The sequence below is a fragment of the Colobus angolensis genome, unplaced genomic scaffold (assembly GCF_000951035.1).
Source record: "Colobus angolensis palliatus isolate OR3802 unplaced genomic scaffold, Cang.pa_1.0 Scaffold308, whole genome shotgun sequence".
Taxonomy (NCBI): Eukaryota; Metazoa; Chordata; class Mammalia; order Primates; family Cercopithecidae; genus Colobus; species Colobus angolensis.
This window is the reverse complement of record NW_012116355.1, coordinates 414853-432333: the sequence shown is the minus strand read 5'-3', so window position 1 is coordinate 432333 and position 17481 is coordinate 414853. Positions and strand designations below refer to the sequence as shown.

The window sequence follows — 17481 nt, the reverse complement described above, 5'->3', positions numbered from 1 at the left end:
AGACCATCCTGGCTAACATGGTGAAACCCCGTCTCTACTAAAAATACAAAAAATTAGCCAGACGTGGTGGCGGGCGACTGTAGTCCCAGCTACTCGGAGGCTGAGGCTGGAGAATGGTGTGAACCCGGGAGGCGGAGCTTGCAGTGAGCTGAGATCCGGCCACTGCACTCCATCCTGGGCGACACAGCGAGATTCTGTCTCAAAAAAAAAAACAAGAAGAATCAGTGAGTCTTGAGATTGAAAGAAATCTTGAAGATCTATGTTACATTTGAGCCAGCCACAGACTACACGCATACATTCTGTAATACAAGCCCAGAGCAGGGCTGCCTGCTGTCAGGCCAGGAAGGAGGTCACTGGTCTCTCCCTCCAGATGCCACTTAGTGAGCCTGATGGGGAGTACAGTCTCAGTTCTTGAAGAACTCTGGCTCCAGTGGGTTTGGGGGAAAAGAGAAAATACTTGTGAAAAGTGAATCAACTCCACAAGAGAAGTAGTGTAAGGTGGGGCAGAGGTTTTCAAACAGAAGTATCTCAGAAGCTAAGTTGAAGGGAAAACCCAAAGGCTAGGCTCCAGGCGTCTTACCTGATGTCAGCTCAGCCAGCTCTGCTTTTATCATTCTTACATGGAATTCTAGGTGAAATTTCTTTTGAAAGGAGAGTTCTGCTAATGTTTAAAACAAACACAGAAGGATTGAAAACTTCTGCTTTAAGAGAAAGAATTCATGTTGGCCTGATTTCAAACATCAATTTCACTGCCTACGTAGCAGTGTGAATTTGGTCCAAACTACTTAATTTTTATGAGCTCCCATGTTCTCATCTGTAAAATGGGAGTGATGATAGCATCTATTTCTTTGATGAAGTACTGAGATGTATTTAGCATACTGTCTGGTACTTACTCAGCACTGACTAAATCTTAGTTCTTAAGAACAATAAGAAACCATTACAGGCTCATGAGCAGAGATGCAATGTGAACCCAGTAGTATTTTAATAAGATCTACCTCAGTGGGAGATGAGGGCAGCTAGAACAGGGAGAGACTAGAATCAGAGAACACAGATAATGATGAGCTGTTGTAATAATTTAGGGATGGAGGGCGCTGGGATTAGAGAAGAGAAGTGGAGAGAGGAGAATGGGCTTTGATAGACATTGGAAGGAAGCCAGAACAGGACTTTGTGATGGTCAGAATATGGAGGGCAAGAGAAGGGGAGGAGTTTGGGGGCCTGGATGATAGGAGAGTGGCATTGACTCCGACTATAAAAGGAAAGTTGAAAATGCTGTTCTTCGCCAAATATTTTGTAAGTCAACATTATTAAGGTATAATTTATAGACGATACAATAAGACCACTTTAAGAATACAATTTAATGAGTTTTGACAAATAAGCCCAACTGTGTAACAACTCTCCCAATTAAAATATGAAACAAAAGTTCCTTCTTGCCACTTTACAGTAAATCCCCACTCCATTCACCAAATGTTTATTGAATATTTTCTCTGTGCCAGGCACTGTGCTGGTTATTGGAACCCAATGAGATGAACGAGGCATAGTACCATCCCTTAAGAAGCTCACAGAGCAGTCTAGAAAACAGTCATATAAATTGGCAGTTACAACACAGAGTTATGGCCGGGCGCGGTGGCTCACACCTGTAATCCTAGCACTTTGGGAGGCTGAGGCGGGCGGATCACGAGGTCAGGAGTTCGAGACCAGTCTGGCCAACATAGTGAAACCCTGTCTCTACTAAAAATACACAAAAAATTAGCCAGGTGTGGTGGTGTGTGCCTGTAATCCCAGCTACTTAGGAGGCTGAGGCAGGAGAATCGTGTGAACCTGGGAGGTGGAGGTTGCAGTGAGCCAAGATCGTGCCACTACACTCCAGCCTGGGTAACAGAATGAGATTCCGTCTCAAAAAAAAAAAAAACCAAACAAAAAACCACAAAGTTATAATGCCACAAGAGGAGTAAGTGTAGGGTGCTGAGAGCACACAGGAGAACCATGTAACCCAGACTCTGAGGACCTGGGAAGGCTTCCTGGGGGAGGCGATGTACAATCTGAAACCTGAAGGGTAATAAGACTTAGCTGGGAGGCTGGTAGTGACAAGATAGGGAGACACAGAACATTTCATGCAGAGGCTACAGCATGTTCAAGACCTGGGGTCTAAAGAGAGCTGGCATGTTTGGAGAACTGGAAGCAGCAGTTCAGTGTGACTAGCACTTCAGAGGGTAGGGGAAGAGATAAATAAGACCTGAAGATGGAGAGGTGTGACAGAGTCAGATTGTGAAAGAGGTTGTAAGCCATGCCTAGGCTTTTGGACTCTCTCTCTCTCTCTCTCTCTCTATATATATATATATATATATATATTTTTTTTTTTTTTTTTTTTTTTTGAGCCTTGCTGTGTTGCCCAGGCTGGAGTGCAGTGGGCTGATCTTGGCTCACTGCAACCTCCGCCTCCTGGATTTAAGTGATTCTCTGGCCTCAGCCACCCGAGTAGCTGGGATTACAAGCATGCACCACCACACACAGCTAATTTTTATATTTTTAGTAGAGACGGGGTTTCACCATGTTGGCCAGTCTGGTCTTGAACCCTTAGCTTCAAGTGATCTGCCTCGCTCAGCCTCTCAAAGTGCTGGGATTACAGGTGTGAGCCACTGCACCCAGCTGAATTTTAGACTCTATCTTGAGGTAGTTGAGAGCCACTGACATATGTTAAGCAAGGGATTGACGTGATCAGATTATTGTGTAGAAATGCCACTCGCTCTGTCTACAGTGTGGAGAATGGATTGGGAGGCAGAATGACCGGTCTGGAGGCTATTGTAGTAATCCAGGTTAGAGATGGTGGTAATGAGACATAGGCAGGTAATAGCGTGGCTAGAAGGAATGGATAGATTCCAGAGACATTTGGAGGTGAAATGAGGAGCTGGTGATTTAACTGGGTATGAATAAAGAGGTAGAAGGAAGATTTGAGGATAAAACTCAGCATTGAACAAGAGGGTAAGATTAGTTGGTGTACTCTGTTCTACTTCAGCTGGAGATTTTAAGATGATGAGAGACAGGGGCAAGTTAAATCTAGGCATGATGAAATGTTCCATCCGAAGCTTATATGGGCTAGGTGCAGTGGCTTACACCTGTAATCCCAGCACTTTGCGGGGCTGAGGCGAGTGGATCACCTGAGTTCAGGAGTTCATGACCAGCCTGGCCAACATGGTGAAACCCCAACTCTACTAAAAATACAAACAGTAGCCAGGTGTGCTGGCACAAGTCTGTAATCCTAGCTTCTCAGGAGCCTGAGGCAGGAGAATTGCTTGAACCCAGGAGGCAGAGGTTGCAGTGAGCAGAGAGAGCACCACTGCCCTCCACCCTGGGCGACAGAGTGAGACTCCATCTCAAAAAAAATAAGAAGTGTATATAGATGTTACCAGAACCAAAGAGAGATTAGGGGGAGATACCAGCAAACTGGGTAGTTGAAATCATGAGGTTGGAAGAGCTCTCCAGGAGGAAAGGAGGGAGTTAGGTGGAAGTCAGGGGCAGGAGGTTATGGATTGGCCCTTCTGACAGACTACTTCACCTCAAACAGCTTTACTGGAGCATGACTCCATGGGACTTGTTAGAATAGTTTAAAGTGTGGCCGGTGTTTCAGAACTTGTCAGTTAGTTTTTACACCAGAGAAGTTAATACAGAAATTAGGGATAGGGGCCAGAGGGCAGATAATGAATTGACAGAGAAAGTGAAAATTATATGTAAAAACGGTAACTTGAAAGTCCCTAAAAGAAAGAGTTAGGGAGTTACAGAGTGATGGGCAGCCCTGCTTGAAAAGGAAGGAGGAGGGCCCTCCTGATGTTTCTAGGTTCTTAGACTGGTTCAAGAACAGCAGGGGAGGGGGATGGAGGAGAGGGTCTCTCTCGATGTCCTGAGGGTCTCTCTGATGTCCCTGATTTTTTTACTCTCTTTGTTGCTCATTGGTGTCTCTGCTCTGTCACAAGCATCCACTGTCATTCGTATACGAAAAGTCCTCTTTCTGGGTGGTAAGAACTTTTAGTGTCCTTTTGCCCCTAGTCTTATACCTTTTCCCTCTTCTCCTGCTCACTGCTTCATAGAAGAGACTGCAAATGCAACTTTAGGTTGAGACAGTACTGCCTGCAGTGCCAGGGAATGAAATTCCTGGGACTTGAAGCCCTTTGAGGCTTAATCCCAGGCTTCCATTTCCTCCTTCAGTGTCTGCTGCACTAGTTCACAAGGGCCAGCTGCCGCAGCCTGAATGTTCCACCTTGATTTGGAGGAGCATCGCCCATGGCAACTCAAAGTTGAGCAACAAAGTCCCCAAGGACAGTGGCCTTCTCATCTCTGCTGCTTAGTCCTCTCCCACATTTGCTTGCTTTTACCATTATGTTGATGTGTCAGCATACAATTGATTTTTATTATTTAAATTAGTGCTTCAACTATAAAGGGGGTAGATGAAGAGAACCTGTGGGTGTGGCCAGTGCTCCAGACTCTGAGCAAATTGTGAGTTATCTTTGTCCTAGATTTTCCAGAAGGCTCTGGAGATTCAGCAAGATGACTTTTCAAGTTCATAATAAGTGCCCCATTTTCTGCTGCATGATATGTCTTTTCATCTGGCTGTGTTTCCATAGTTTCCAAACTGACTATTCATATTTGCATACTTCCCTGAGAATTCATTTTTTCAGTGTCTCAGCTCTGCCCTAGAGCCCTTCAGTTTGCCTAAAGATTCCATTATACCATGGCTGCCCAACTGCTCTGACAATTTGGCCCAGTTTGATTTTCCTTGTCTCTGTAGTTGTCATTGACCCATTCATGCCATTACACCTGCTCATCTCTGCCTTTAAGCCTCTCTGAAGCTCAACTACCATGATCAGAAAGGCCCTGGAAAACCATTGCCCTCTACAGTCATGGGCAGTCTCCCTACTAATCAGCATCAGCACTCATGGCCCTTTCTCCTCCTTTCACCAGAGGCCAGATGCTAGAGCAAAAAGACCGCTTCCAAATGCTAGAACAAAAAGATTGCAGGCTTTATCGGGGAGTTTGGCTTAGTCTTTCTAGAGGAAGATTTGGGCCAAGCTGGTGGAGAGTTGCTGAGCAGAACACTGGTGGGGAGAGATGGCTGTGAGGAGGAGGTTTGGAGTCACCCTTGTCCTAGGACATCTGATGGAGTTGCCTGACCAGATCTGCTGCCTTGGGAAGGCTCAGGAACCATGGACTCTACTGCTGGGACCTGACCCAACCTTTCTCCCTACCACTAGAGCATGAGAAAGACCGCCTGTGTAAGAGTGCTGACTACATGAACCTGCACTTCAAGGTGAAATGGCTCCACAATGAATACGTGCGGGATCTGCCTGTCCTCCAGGGGCAGGTGCCTGAGTACCCAGCGTGAGTCATCATGTGGGCACTACAGAGGGAAGGGAAGACGGCCCTCTGGGTGGGCAGGGCTAGTATCCCCAATTCATTTCAGCAAGCCAGTCTTGGGGACTGCCTGTTCCAGGTACCACTGTAGACAGAGAAAAGTGTTAAACTGTGCCCTGCCATCCAGAGGATCCCAGTCTAGTGGAGCTGTCAGGAAATGGCATATTCCAACCACGAGTTCTAACCCCCTGTTCTCCTGCTCTGACTGCAGGTGGTTTGAGCAGTTTGTGCTACAGTGGCTGGATGAGAATGAGGATGTATCCTTGGAATTCCTGCATGGAGCCCTGGAGCGAGATAAGAAGGATGGAGTAAGTCAGGGGCTTTGGCTGCACAGGGTCCAGGCCAGGTCTCCCAGCAATTAGCTATCGGCAGAAGTTACTGGGTTTTAGCCAGGATGGCTATGCCTGTCCTGTGGAGTTCACAGGAGGGCTGTTGAGGGCCACTAGCCACCCTTGCTGGGTCAGAGCCTTTTCAAACTCTACAAGCTTGGGAAAAGATAGAAGCTGTGGATGGTGACCCTGTGTGTGGTCTTCCTTAGTTCCAGCAGACATCAGAGCATGCACTCTTTTCCTGCTCTGTGGTGGATGTCTTCACACAACTCAATCAGAGCTTTGAGATCATCCGGAAGCTGGAATGCCCAGACCCCAGCATCCTTGCCCACTACATGAGGAGGTTTGCTAAGGTGACCATAACCCTTCCTACTCCCTCCCCCTTACCACCACCACACTCACAGTCTCATCACAGGCCTGAGCTCAACACCTCTCCATTGTGGCCTGCAGGTAGAGCTTTATGTGACCCCCATTCTCCTTTGCTTGTTTCTGGGGCAGACAGATGGTTCTGTCTTAGTGCTGTTCTGTGGTTGAGAGGGAGCTTTGTCCCGTACTGTGAGATTCCCCCTTTACCTCCCTGCTGTTACTGTTTTGTGATGAGAAGTGCCACCTCAGGCAAGATCCCCATAGAAGAGCTAAGAGTTCCCTTTCCTTTTCTTTCCTTTTCTCCTCTTCTCAGACCATTGGGAAGGTGCTGATGCAATATGCAGACATCTTGTCAAAGGACTTCCCAACCTATTGCACAAAGGAGAAACTGGTAGGTTCAGGCCCTGGGACTCTTAGAGAAAGAGAGTGGAAGACATTTGAATCCTTGCTTTTGAAGCTGTCCTCAGAATTGAGGGTTGGGGTGACACTTCTGATGCCTGATTCCCACCATGGCTTTGCTTCAGATCCATGCCACAAAATTATGAGAACTTGACAGAGTTCCTGTGAGTCTCATTTGGTACATTATCCTCTGCTAAGCTAGACCTTTGTTTAATCTTTTATATATAAACTTAAGATATTCAACGAGTTCTAAAGAATAATACATTAATACTTGAGTACCTACCACCCAGCTTAAAAATCAAAATGTTTGCTTTTAGTCAAGGAGAATTCTTTGAACTGGCCCCAGCTCTTCGTGCTTAGGGAGAAACCTATGTAATATGTGAAGTCCCTGTGGCTTTTGTGAGAGAGGGAGGGACCCTAGGCTAATGGGCCCTATGCTGAAAGGAGCCAAGACTCAACAGCTACATCTGTCCCCAAAGCCCTGCATCCTGATGAACAACATGCAGCAACTGAGGGTCCAGCTGGAGAAAATGTTTGAGGCCATGGGAGGCAAGGAGGTAGGTCTTAGGGTTTGGGAGTCACTGTATTTTCCCTTTATTCCTGAGCTCCTTGGCCACAGAACTCCACCCTCTCTTTACTAGGTGTAGGCCAGCTTGGGGTCTGGGCTGGCTTAATCTGAGATAAGCACTGGGGTAAGGCCCTGCAAGGGAGGAATAGGCACTGGGGTGGGGCCCTGCAAGGGAGGAATAGGCACTGGGGTAGGGCCCTGCAAGGGAGTAGTAGGGGTGTGGCAGGGTAGAAGAGGGTAAGAAAAGCAGCCTAGCCAGGCTTACCTCCTGTGAATACAGCTGGACCTTGAAGCTGCAGACAGTCTGAAGGAGCTGCAGGTGAAACTGAATACGGTTCTGGATGAGCTCAGCATGGTGTTTGGAAACAGGTCAGTGACCCCACAATACAAGGCCCTCAGAGCCAGATGTGGTCCCTAGCCAATCCCAGAGCCCTTGCCCCACACCTCTCCATATAGCTGCAGGTATGAGATCTTCCCTGTACTCCCGCTGACTGTCCCTGCTGGAACTGCAACATGAGCATATGGGAATGGGACCAAATAGCTGGTGCCGCTCCAGGGACAGCGTGTGTTTGGGGAGGGGAAGGCTACACTGCGGGCACGTGTGTAGTTTCCAGGTACGGATTGATGAGTGTGTTCGACAAATGGCCGACATCCTGGGCCAGGTTCGGGGCACAGGGAATGCATCTCCAGACGCCAGGGCCTCAGCGACTCAGGATGCAGATAGCGTGCTCCGGCCTCTCATGGACTTCCTGGATGGCAAGTGAGTACAGCATTCAGGACTATCCTGTGGGGATGAGCAAAGCAGATGCCATCCGGCAGGGGAGCTCCTTGGGAAGAGGGGTTCTCAAACTCTCACCCTGGCCTCACCTGTTGCCTGGACTTGCAGCCTCACCCTCTTTGCCACTGTGTGTGAGAAGACGGTTCTGAAGCGTGTACTGAAGGAGCTCTGGCGCGTGGTGATGAACACAATGGAGCGGATGATTGTTCTGCCCCCACTCACTGACCAGACGGTAAGGACACCTCCTTCTACTTCCTCCTGCTGTCTCCCTTCCCCTCACTTCCTGCTTCCTGATGGAATTGGAGTCCTCTGCTTTTGACTGATTCCCTCTCTGCCCAGGGCACCCAGATGATCTTCACTGCTGCCAAGGAGCTGAGCCATCTTTCCAAACTCAAGGTACTCTGGGTGTGGGGTCCTCCTGGTAGGTGTGGTCCTTCTGAAGTCATGGAGAGAGGGTGGATGGGGGGAAGGAAATTGGAGCTTTGGAGACTGAAGAGGAAAAGGAGATGAATATGCACTGTGGGCTGGCAGGTGGGTGCAAGACTTTGATGACTGCTCTGAGCTGTCCGGATGCTGCTGATTTCTCTGAACAGGATCACATGGTGCGAGAGGAAACACGGAATCTCACTCCAAAGCAGTGTGCAGTCCTTGACCTCGCCCTGGACACCATCAAGGTGGAGGCCCCCCCTTTTTCAGACAGCCTTACCACCACACTCACTTGGCCCTGGCATCCCACTCTCCCAGACCAGGTGTCCCTCCAACTCCTAGCACTCCACATCCAGAAGAGAGTTACTATGTACTGCCAAGGATACAAAGAGAATCAGATACGGTTCCTAAGTTCAAGATGCTTATCATTGGTAAGGTGATATAAGGCAGGAACATATGAACTGTGCTTCAAGGCACCTGGGAGAGGTATGTCATAGGTCTCAAGTTCTCGAAGGTTCAGATGGGTAAAAGAGCACTTTTGGTCCTTCTCCTTGCCTGAAATGCTTCTATTCCATTTCTGTGCCTGTCCAGAAAGACCCATCCTTCAAACACCACCCTACCTCCAAGAATGTGGCCATCCCCTACCAATCCTGCCAAATACCCAAATAATACTCTTCACCCAAGAGCCTATGACTCTGGTTCTGTGGGTGTTCCTGAACAGCCTGTTCTCACAGTCCTCTTCTTGCTTCTCTGAGGACAATGTTGGGGAGCTGCTTTCTGTAAGGGGATGAAGCAGTCACAGGTGCTCTTTTATCTTGCAGCAATACTTCCATGCAGGAGGCAATGGGCTGAAGAAAACCTTCCTGGAGAAGAGCCCAGATCTGCAGTCTCTACGGTATGCCCTGTCTCTGTACACACAGACTACTGACACTCTCATCAAGACCTTTGTGCGCTCGCAGACCACCCAAGGTAAGGCCCTGAGGGCTTTGGGTTTCCACCTCTCCTCTCTGATACACATCTTCCCCTAGGGAGTCTGTATCTTCATGCCCTTGGGGGCAGATCCAGGTACTTCTTCAGAGAGCCCTTCAAATTCAGATCTCGATTGCTTGATGGGACCTCAGTACTTACCTCCACCCCATACCCATTACCAGGCAGGAGAATCACAGAGGCCTGGGAGATATGTCTAAGATTTCTTTTCCCAGACATTGCCTGGCCCATGCATGTTTATTGAGCTCAAGGAGTACACCCTGACTGGTAAGCTGCAAGAAGGAAAAATCTGTGAGGAAGCCTTGAGAATGAATGGAAGCCATGGGAAATATGAAGGCTCATAGTGTGGGGAGCTTTGCTGGGAGTTGTCCTGGGGAGAGAAGGCAAAAGACTTTCCAGCATGCATAGGGAGACAAGGAAGAGCGGCAAACCATGGCAGCTGCTGAAGGGAGGGTGTGGATCCCGGGGCCCTGTGCACAGCTGTAGTTCCAGTCTCAGGGGTGCTGCTTATGCACAGGGGACCCAGGAAGCCGGCTTTCTCCCAGTGATTTTCAGTGCTCAGAACCCCTCCCTACCTTTAGCATGGCCTGTCGAAAACAAAACACATCTGCATAGATGTAGCTCAGGTTGAAATTCTGATGCTGGAGCAGAGCCCTCCCCAGAGGCACCTCAGGCACATTTCTTACTGCTTGTTCCTAGGAAACCTGAGCAGGCTGCCTAGGGGAGTGAAACTGGTGGCAGAAGTTGACGCTTAGGCATTACTGAGCTGTATGTGAATCTGGGGCACAGGGCTGACCTAGAGGGGAGAGGGGTCTAAGCAGGTAGACCGGTGATGGGAGGTGAGAAAATGGAAGGGACCTAAAGTACTGCTCTATTCCCCATCTGTTCTCATTTCCAATCCAGGGAGGGAAGAATAGAGAGCAAAAGAAGAGCTGTGAGTCTTACTTAAGTGGACAGGGAGAACTTTTACAGAGCTGGGTACATGTGCAGGCATACACCATCAAAGAAGATCTGAGTTAATCCAGAAAGGCTTTTTAGAAGCATTAAGCTTTAAGCTTAATAAAAGATGAGGAGAGCCTGGAATGAGCCCACATATGGTGAGAGCAAGGTTGGAGACTGCAGGAAGAATCCGTATGTATGTGTGTGTATTTTCTACCCATTGCTTTATCATTTAAGGGTCTAAGAAATTAGAGCCTCCAGCCTCTCTCTTGTCCTGCTGGTCTCAGATACGTCCTCTCTGTCTTTTTCTACTGTTTCTGCCTATGATTTGGTTGGTCTCTGACCCATGAAGTCTAATTTGGAGCATTCACACACTGACTCCAGCTCTTTCACTTCTTTCTCCACTCTGCCCCACCTCTGTGCTCCCTCAGAATATGTGTAGAGCTGCTTTGAATGGCTGTTAACTCCTTAGACTGCTAACGAATTCTTCTTTCTCTGTTCTGCTGCTGCTACTACCTCTGACTTGCCTGTCCTCATTCAGTGCATGATGGGAAAGGTATTAGATTTACTGCTAATGAGGACATTCGGCCGGAAAAGGGTATGTTGTACACCACGCAAATATGGATCTAACATGGGCTAACACTGACCTCTGGGAGCTAGAATGAGCAACTCGTGCTGGGGGTGGGGGAACCAGCTGTCAAAGTTGAGGAGCTCTATCCCAAGTCTTAGAGATGGGTAATGCCTTCATATAGCCCAGGAAGGGGCTCTGTTGTTGATCCCTGTCTGTGTTCTCAGCATTCTCCCACCCCTCTACCTCGGGACAAAGAAGGATTTTCTCTGGGGTGTAAGATTGTGGTGGTTTCTTTTTTCTTTTCTTTTCTTTTTTTTTTTTTTTTTTTGAGACAGAGTCTCACTCTGTTGCCCAGGCTGGAGTGCAGTGGCATGATTTCTGCTCACTGCAAGCTCCGTCTCCCGGGTTCACGCCATTCTCCTGCCTTAGCCTCCCGAATAGCTGGGACTACAGGTGCCCACCACCACACCCAGCTAATTTTTTTTGTATTTTTAGTAGAGACAGGGTTTCACCGTGTTAGCCAGGATGGTCTCGATCTCCTGACCTCATGATCCACCTGCCTTGGCCTCCCAAAGTGCTGGGATTACAGGCATGAGCCACCACACCCGGCCCGGTGTTTTCTTAAAATAGGGTGGGGTCTCTGCTAAGGGGAGCCTGTAGATTGGCTCTTTTCAGAGATTGGAACTGGGGAGTTCATTCTATAGAGGGGCCCAGGTTTGAGGGGGATGAAGTCTTGCAGAGCACAGCAGCCACCCAAGCAGGGACCTCTAGGAATCCTGCAGCCTCCCAGGCAGGGACCTCTAGGAATCCTGGGCATAGGTGGAAGGTTGCCGCTTTTGGCTAGAGAAGACCCACAATTTTTCCATTAAGAGACACCACCAAGTCAACCTAATTCCCAGACACAGATACAAGGTGATGGCACTGTCCTACCCCAACATCTTTTTATGAAAAATCCTTCAGCCTAGCAGATAGAGTTTTGGGGATCCTTGAGAGAGAGTCTTAGTGCACTTTTGGAAAATGTTGTACCCAAGATGCTGTCAGCTTAACTTGTGTTACAAGACACAGCCTTGTTCTTTATCCCATTTCTTTCCCTTCTTCTATTGCTTACTTCCCATGGTTACTGTGGTGATTGCTTCTTGCTTCTGGGTATAGGGTGGTGGCCTCCTCACCCCTCAGTTTTACCTCCTAGAGGTCTCCAATGGGGGATCATCTCTCCATTTGTCCCTCAGGGTCTGGTGTGGACGATCCTGTGGGAGAAGTCTCTATTCAGGTGGACTTGTTTACACACCCTGGTACTGGGGAGCACAAGGTCACAGTGAAAGGTGAGTGATGGACTTACAGGTCTGCCCTTTCCTTGCCCAGTGGCCTCACTCATCACTCAAAAGCAGGGGCTGCTCATCTCAGCCCTCCTCCAAGGGGAGGGTCACCTGGGGTTCAAGAACTGGGAATTCCTGGTGGGATCCCTCACAGGTTTCCCTTGTTTGGGCAGTGGTGGCTGCCAATGACCTCAAGTGGCAGACAGCGGGTATGTTCCGGCCTTTTGTGGAGGTGACCATGGTTGGCCCACACCAAAGTGATAAGAAGAGGAAGTTCACAACCAAGTCCAAAAGCAACAACTGGGCCCCCAAGTACAATGAGACATTCCACTTGTAAGTTACAGGGTGGGGGACCTGCAGGACTCTGGGATGGGGGGTAAGACTTGAGGGGTGGGAGGGGGAAGGAGGGCCCCGGGAGATGGCAGACTAGGGTGAAATCAGCTGAAGACTCTCAACTCTGGCCTCATTAACTTCTATCTTGTGCTCACAGCCTCCTGGGAAATGAAGAGGGGCCCGAGTCCTATGAGTTGCAGATATGCGTGAAGGATTACTGCTTTGCCCGGGAAGATCGCGTGCTAGGGCTGGCTGTGATGCCTCTGAGGGATGTCACAGCCAAGGGCAGCTGTGCCTGCTGGTGCCCCTTGGGCCGGAAGATACACATGGATGAGACAGGCCTGACCATTCTCCGGATTTTGTCTCAGAGGAGCAATGACGAGGTGGCCCGAGAATTTGTGAAACTCAAATCAGAGTCTCGTTCCACGGAGGAGGGGAGCTGAACACCTTTGACTCCTGTGCCAATCAGGCAGCAGCAATTTCACAAATCAGGGCCAGTGGGAGTTAGCTGTGTAACCAGCTTAGGATCTTTGCAGTCAAGAGGCTGACCCCTTCAGTTAAAGATATTTAAGGAAAAATTTGGGGTGGTGATAATATTGCTTTTCACAGAAAGGGTCATGAAGCCCTGACCCAGCAGGACTGTGGTACTAGGGGCTGGTATGTGGGGTTACCATATGGAGAAATTTTCCACAAAGAGAGAAGGACAAACATTTCTGAGAGTGTCAGCCATTCTTGGTAGACACCCCTCCACTCCTCCTCCCACCTTTACCATCTCCATGCCACAGCTTATCCAGTTAGACACATACACACCAATCATTAGAAAAACAAGTGTAGAGGGTGTGGAACTTGTGCCTGGCTGGCTGGGTAGTCAGTTGAGCCTGTTGCTGAGCCCTGTGGTCTGGATTGGAGTATGGCCAGGGCAGGAGTACACAGAGTAGAATTTAGACTGTCCCTTGAGCAGAATCCACTGATTTTCTGTGGCTCCAATGAGAACAAGGCTTTGAAACTGAACAAGATACCTTCTAAAAATGAACTATGCTAATGCCTTTCCCCAGATTGTATCATGAGTAGAACCAGGTTCACATGGTGCTTCAAAGCCCTGAGAAGAATATTTCTTTGGACCCCAGGCACTAGGGGCCACCTGCCTGGGAGTCTCCCTGCCTCACTCCTCTAGGCAGGGGAGTGATGCTTCAGGACGTGACAGGCTGTTCTAACATGTATCTACCTGAGGGGTAGTTGAAGGATCCAGGAGTATTTTCTTCTTGGGTAGGCCCTGAACAAAGCCAAATAGAAACCAGTCTAGAAAAAGTCCTGCTCATCTGTGTCTACTGCCTTCTAGCCATCCTCCACCTTGCAGAGGGAATCTAGACTTTGGTCTCAGCCTCTCTCTTTCATCTGGGTCATTTGCTATTCCCCTCAGATATTCAACCCTGTAGAAGGAGCCTGGACTCTGATCCCTCTGTACAGGCTGGATGGAGGGGGCCGTCAACATTCCCTGGGAGGTCAGAGACAAACTTTCAGAGAGTCAGATGGACTTCCCAAGACTTGCTCAGAGATGTGACATGGTTTTTGGATTTCCTCTGTAGCAGCCTCCTGGACTTCCTGAGGACTTGACATTGTCCACAGATGTACTGGCCATTACATGAAACAAGAAACCAAGCATCTTTGCTGTTGTTAATTATTATATGTGCCATTGTTACAGATTATAGGCTAGTCTGTAATAAATTATCTTATAGCAGCCTTTGGGGTTTGGTAATTCTGCTAATGTGTGGAAAGCCATGGAAATGACTGTCGTCTCTAATGGTAGATTTTGGCCTAATGGTCCTTTGCTGCTTCTCACTCCTCCACCCCCATACCTGACAGCCAGTGGGTGAAGCCTAAAGTGGTTTTGGATAAGCACCACTGGGCTAACATCCTGTCCTAGAGCTGAGACCACCAATCTAATTAAGAGAGTCATGGGACATAAGGCACCGGCTTCCTGCAAAAGGTCCAAAAGAGCAGTAGAGGTATTCTGGTGAAAACTCGTCCATGCTTCTCTTCTTTTTGTCTAGAATCGCTAGGACAGATCACAGCCTGGGTTGTGAGGACAAGGCGGGGGCCCACTGGGGAGAGGTGTGCCTGCCCATCTTGGCAGAGGACTGAGGCTGCCACAGATAGGACAGAAGATTGGGCTTAGGACTGTACCTTGGCCTTTCATTCAGGCTCTATTCAAGGAAGAAGAGCTGCAGTAGAATGCCTACTCCCAAAGGGGAAGAAATAAGGTAAAAGGCCTCCTGGCATGGAAATGGGAAAAGCTGAAACAAGAAAGATGGTGTTCACCTACTCTCTCAACCTGCACCATCACTATTTGTGGGGCAGGGACTAAGGGGGCATCAGGCGGGGTTGCTCCACCTCCACTGCTTGCTAAATAAATCCTTAGAGTTCAGTTGCTCATTTAAAAACTTCCTCCTCCCTGCTCCTCTCCCAAGCCAACCACTTAACATTTCTGCGTCAAAATTACCTGTTGAATCCATTGGGTCGCCTCAAGTTCCCACGACTACCACAAGAGTCGTGGCAGCTTTTACGTCCTCATGCCTGAGTTACTGTGATAATCCCCTGCTTCCGTTCTTACCCTGCTCTCTTCACACACTCTAATATAAAGTCCTTCTCCTATTAAACTATTCAGTGATCACCGATAGCCTCCAGGCTGAAACTCCAAGACCCTCCAATATATGTGCAGCAGGCACCGCCCCCCTTGCCGCTATCCTGCAGCTATTCTAAAGCACTGCCCCGGCAGGTCCCCGACACGCACCATGCGCTCCTACCCCTCCGTGCCTGCACATGCTGCTCCCCTTGCTGGAAAGTCAGCCAGCCTTTTCCACTGCTTTGTAGGTTCTGATATCTGGACGCCTCTCCACAGCACTCTACATTGTTATAATTTACTTGTCCGTCTCCCCTCATCAGCCGGTGACCTACCCAAAGGCAGGATCTGAGTGTTTCATCTCCATTCCCTCAGCGGTCAGCATAGTTCGGGTACTTCAAAGCCAAATCGGCAGCTAGGGGCCCCCTCCTTGGAGAAACATAATGGGTCCGGCACCTGAGGACAGGGGTGTGGCCAGGGGCGGGCTCATGGGAGATGGGCGTAGTTTGTGGGCGGGGCTCTGCTCTAGGCCGGAACCTGGGGCTCTAGGGCGCCTGCGCAGGAAGGTGCGTTAAGATGGCAGTCGCTGGAGTCGGAGGCTGGGCGGTGACGGTGAGCAAGAGGAACCCAAAGGGGGCGCCCGAGTAGAGGTTATCGCTTTCTCCGTCCCAATATTCCTTGAAGAGAGACTATCCCATCTCAGTATTTCCAGTAGCTGTCCATCCTCATACTTCCTTGAGACCACTCCCCATATTCGAGTATAGTGGTTTTCCAGACACTCCCACAGAGGACATATTTGTCGAGATTATCTAAGAAAGGGGGGCTTTATCCCCCATATAACTCCTAAAGGGCACACATTTTTCCAGTTATGAAGCAGATACCCCCAAACCTCCAGTAATTGCACATTCTTGTTAACTCAGGGAGTTTTCCACTTTTCCAGCACTATGCAGATTCTGAAGTCATAATCCTTGTCCCATACTTGATCTGAAGTGGCACGTTTGCTATCATTCCCTCCCACTCTTCGGCATAGGACACCTACTCTAGAGGGAAGAGTCAAACTCTGGCTGGCTACCCATGGCTTCAGCAAGCTTTCAGATTTGAATTAGCCACTGATTTCTGTAGGCCACATCTAATCAGAATTAGACAGAAGTACCTTTAACCGTGGGCTTTTAAGAAAGAAAAATCACATCTTTCAGCTTAAGTTGTCGCCGACGTATTCATTGTGAATATTCGGATAACTCCCTGAATGATCCTCCCAACTCCAGAAGCAGACAGGCAAAGTTGAAAAAGCAGCAAATAGTGGAGATGGTATTGAAGCAGGAGTCAGAAGCCTGGGCCCAGTTCTGCTACATTCTAGTCAGGAGATGACCTTTAACTTCTCAGAGCCTCAATAACTTGCATCCGTCATCTAGGACTAATAATTCCTGCCATGTCTACCTCAGAGGGATCAAATGGTCTCATATATATGAAAGCACCTGGGCGCGGTGGCTCAAGCCTGTAATCCCAGCACTTTGGGAGGCCGAGACGGGCGGATCACGAGGTCAGGAGATCGAGACCATCCTGGCGAACACGGTGAAACCCCGTCTCTACTAAAAAATACAAAAAACTAGCCGGGCGAGGTGGCGGGCGCCTGTAGTCCCAGCTACTCGGGAGGCTGAGGCGGGAGAATGGCGTAAACCCGGGAGGCGGAGCTTGCAGTGAGCTGAGATCCGGCCACTGCACTCCAGCCTGGGCGACAGAGCGAGACTCCGTCTCAAAAAAAAAAAAAAAAAAAAACTATACATTTTCTCTAAGTGTATAGGGGATTATAAGTGATCCTCTGAGTTCTAATTAACTTCCAAGGAATTTGTCTTGCTTGGTACTGGGTTCAAATGCAACAGATATTTTTTGAGCGCTTACTATGTGCCAGGTATTCATCTAGGCATGAGGCCTAGCATTGAACAAAAAGAGACAAAAACCCCTTATAAATTTAAAAGTGAGTCATCAGCATGTTAAGTGCCTACTCATTACCCAGTGCAACGCCAAAGCATGGTGAAGTAGTAGGAAGAATCTGGATTCTAGATTTAACTCTGTCACTATATAGCTGTGTGAGAAAGACTTTTTCCCTGTGTGAGCCTGAACTTCTCATCTGTAAAACAAGGTAATCTCTAAGGCTCTTTCCAGCCAAAATATTTTTATCACTTGCGATTCTAATTGCTAAAGTTCCCTACCCCTAAGGAGCTTATTGCCCTGCTGTGATAACCAGACTGGCAAAGCTGAACAGTCATAGAACTAGAAGGACAAGAGTGCTGATGTCACACTAGGTCCTGCACAAGAGTGGTAACAACAGTGTTGCTCTGTAGGTAATGGAGTATTTAGAGAGACTTGTTGGACTTGGGAGGATGGGAAGCTTTGAATTAGAGGAAAAAGAGATTTTCTTGCAAATATTGGGACGTGAATGAATGGA

At 48.6% G+C, this 17481-nt stretch overlaps 2 protein-coding genes across 3 annotated transcripts in view; both read left to right on the top strand.

Moving 5' to 3' along the window:
* UNC13B (unc-13 homolog B (C. elegans)) overlaps positions 1-14155 on the top strand; it is a 234659-nt gene extending 220504 nt beyond the window's left edge. Inside the window, exons 26-40 of one of the 2 annotated variants that reach the window (XM_011950472.1) lie at positions 5244-5370; positions 5615-5711; positions 5942-6085; positions 6412-6489; positions 6977-7054; positions 7346-7434; positions 7673-7825; positions 7952-8075; positions 8183-8239; positions 8437-8517; positions 9091-9238; positions 10737-10793; positions 11996-12088; positions 12256-12415; positions 12573-14155. In XM_011950472.1, the coding sequence (XP_011805862.1) occupies positions 5244-5370; positions 5615-5711; positions 5942-6085; positions 6412-6489; positions 6977-7054; positions 7346-7434; positions 7673-7825; positions 7952-8075; positions 8183-8239; positions 8437-8517; positions 9091-9238; positions 10737-10793; positions 11996-12088; positions 12256-12415; positions 12573-12858 (1772 nt within the window). In that variant the 3' untranslated portion in view covers positions 12859-14155. The remainder of the gene's footprint in view (positions 1-5243; positions 5371-5614; positions 5712-5941; positions 6086-6411; positions 6490-6976; positions 7055-7345; positions 7435-7672; positions 7826-7951; positions 8076-8182; positions 8240-8436; positions 8518-9090; positions 9239-10736; positions 10794-11995; positions 12089-12255; positions 12416-12572) is intronic. The other variant, XM_011950473.1, reaches the window with a different exon arrangement.
* A 1419-nt stretch (positions 14156-15574) lies between these two features.
* Positions 15575-17481, top strand: part of LOC105517833 (phospholipid-transporting ATPase FetA-like) — a 51990-nt gene continuing 50083 nt past the window's right edge. The window contains exon 1 of the mRNA XM_011950566.1: positions 15575-15647. The gene's annotated coding sequence lies outside the window, so the exon portion shown is untranslated. The remainder of the gene's footprint in view (positions 15648-17481) is intronic.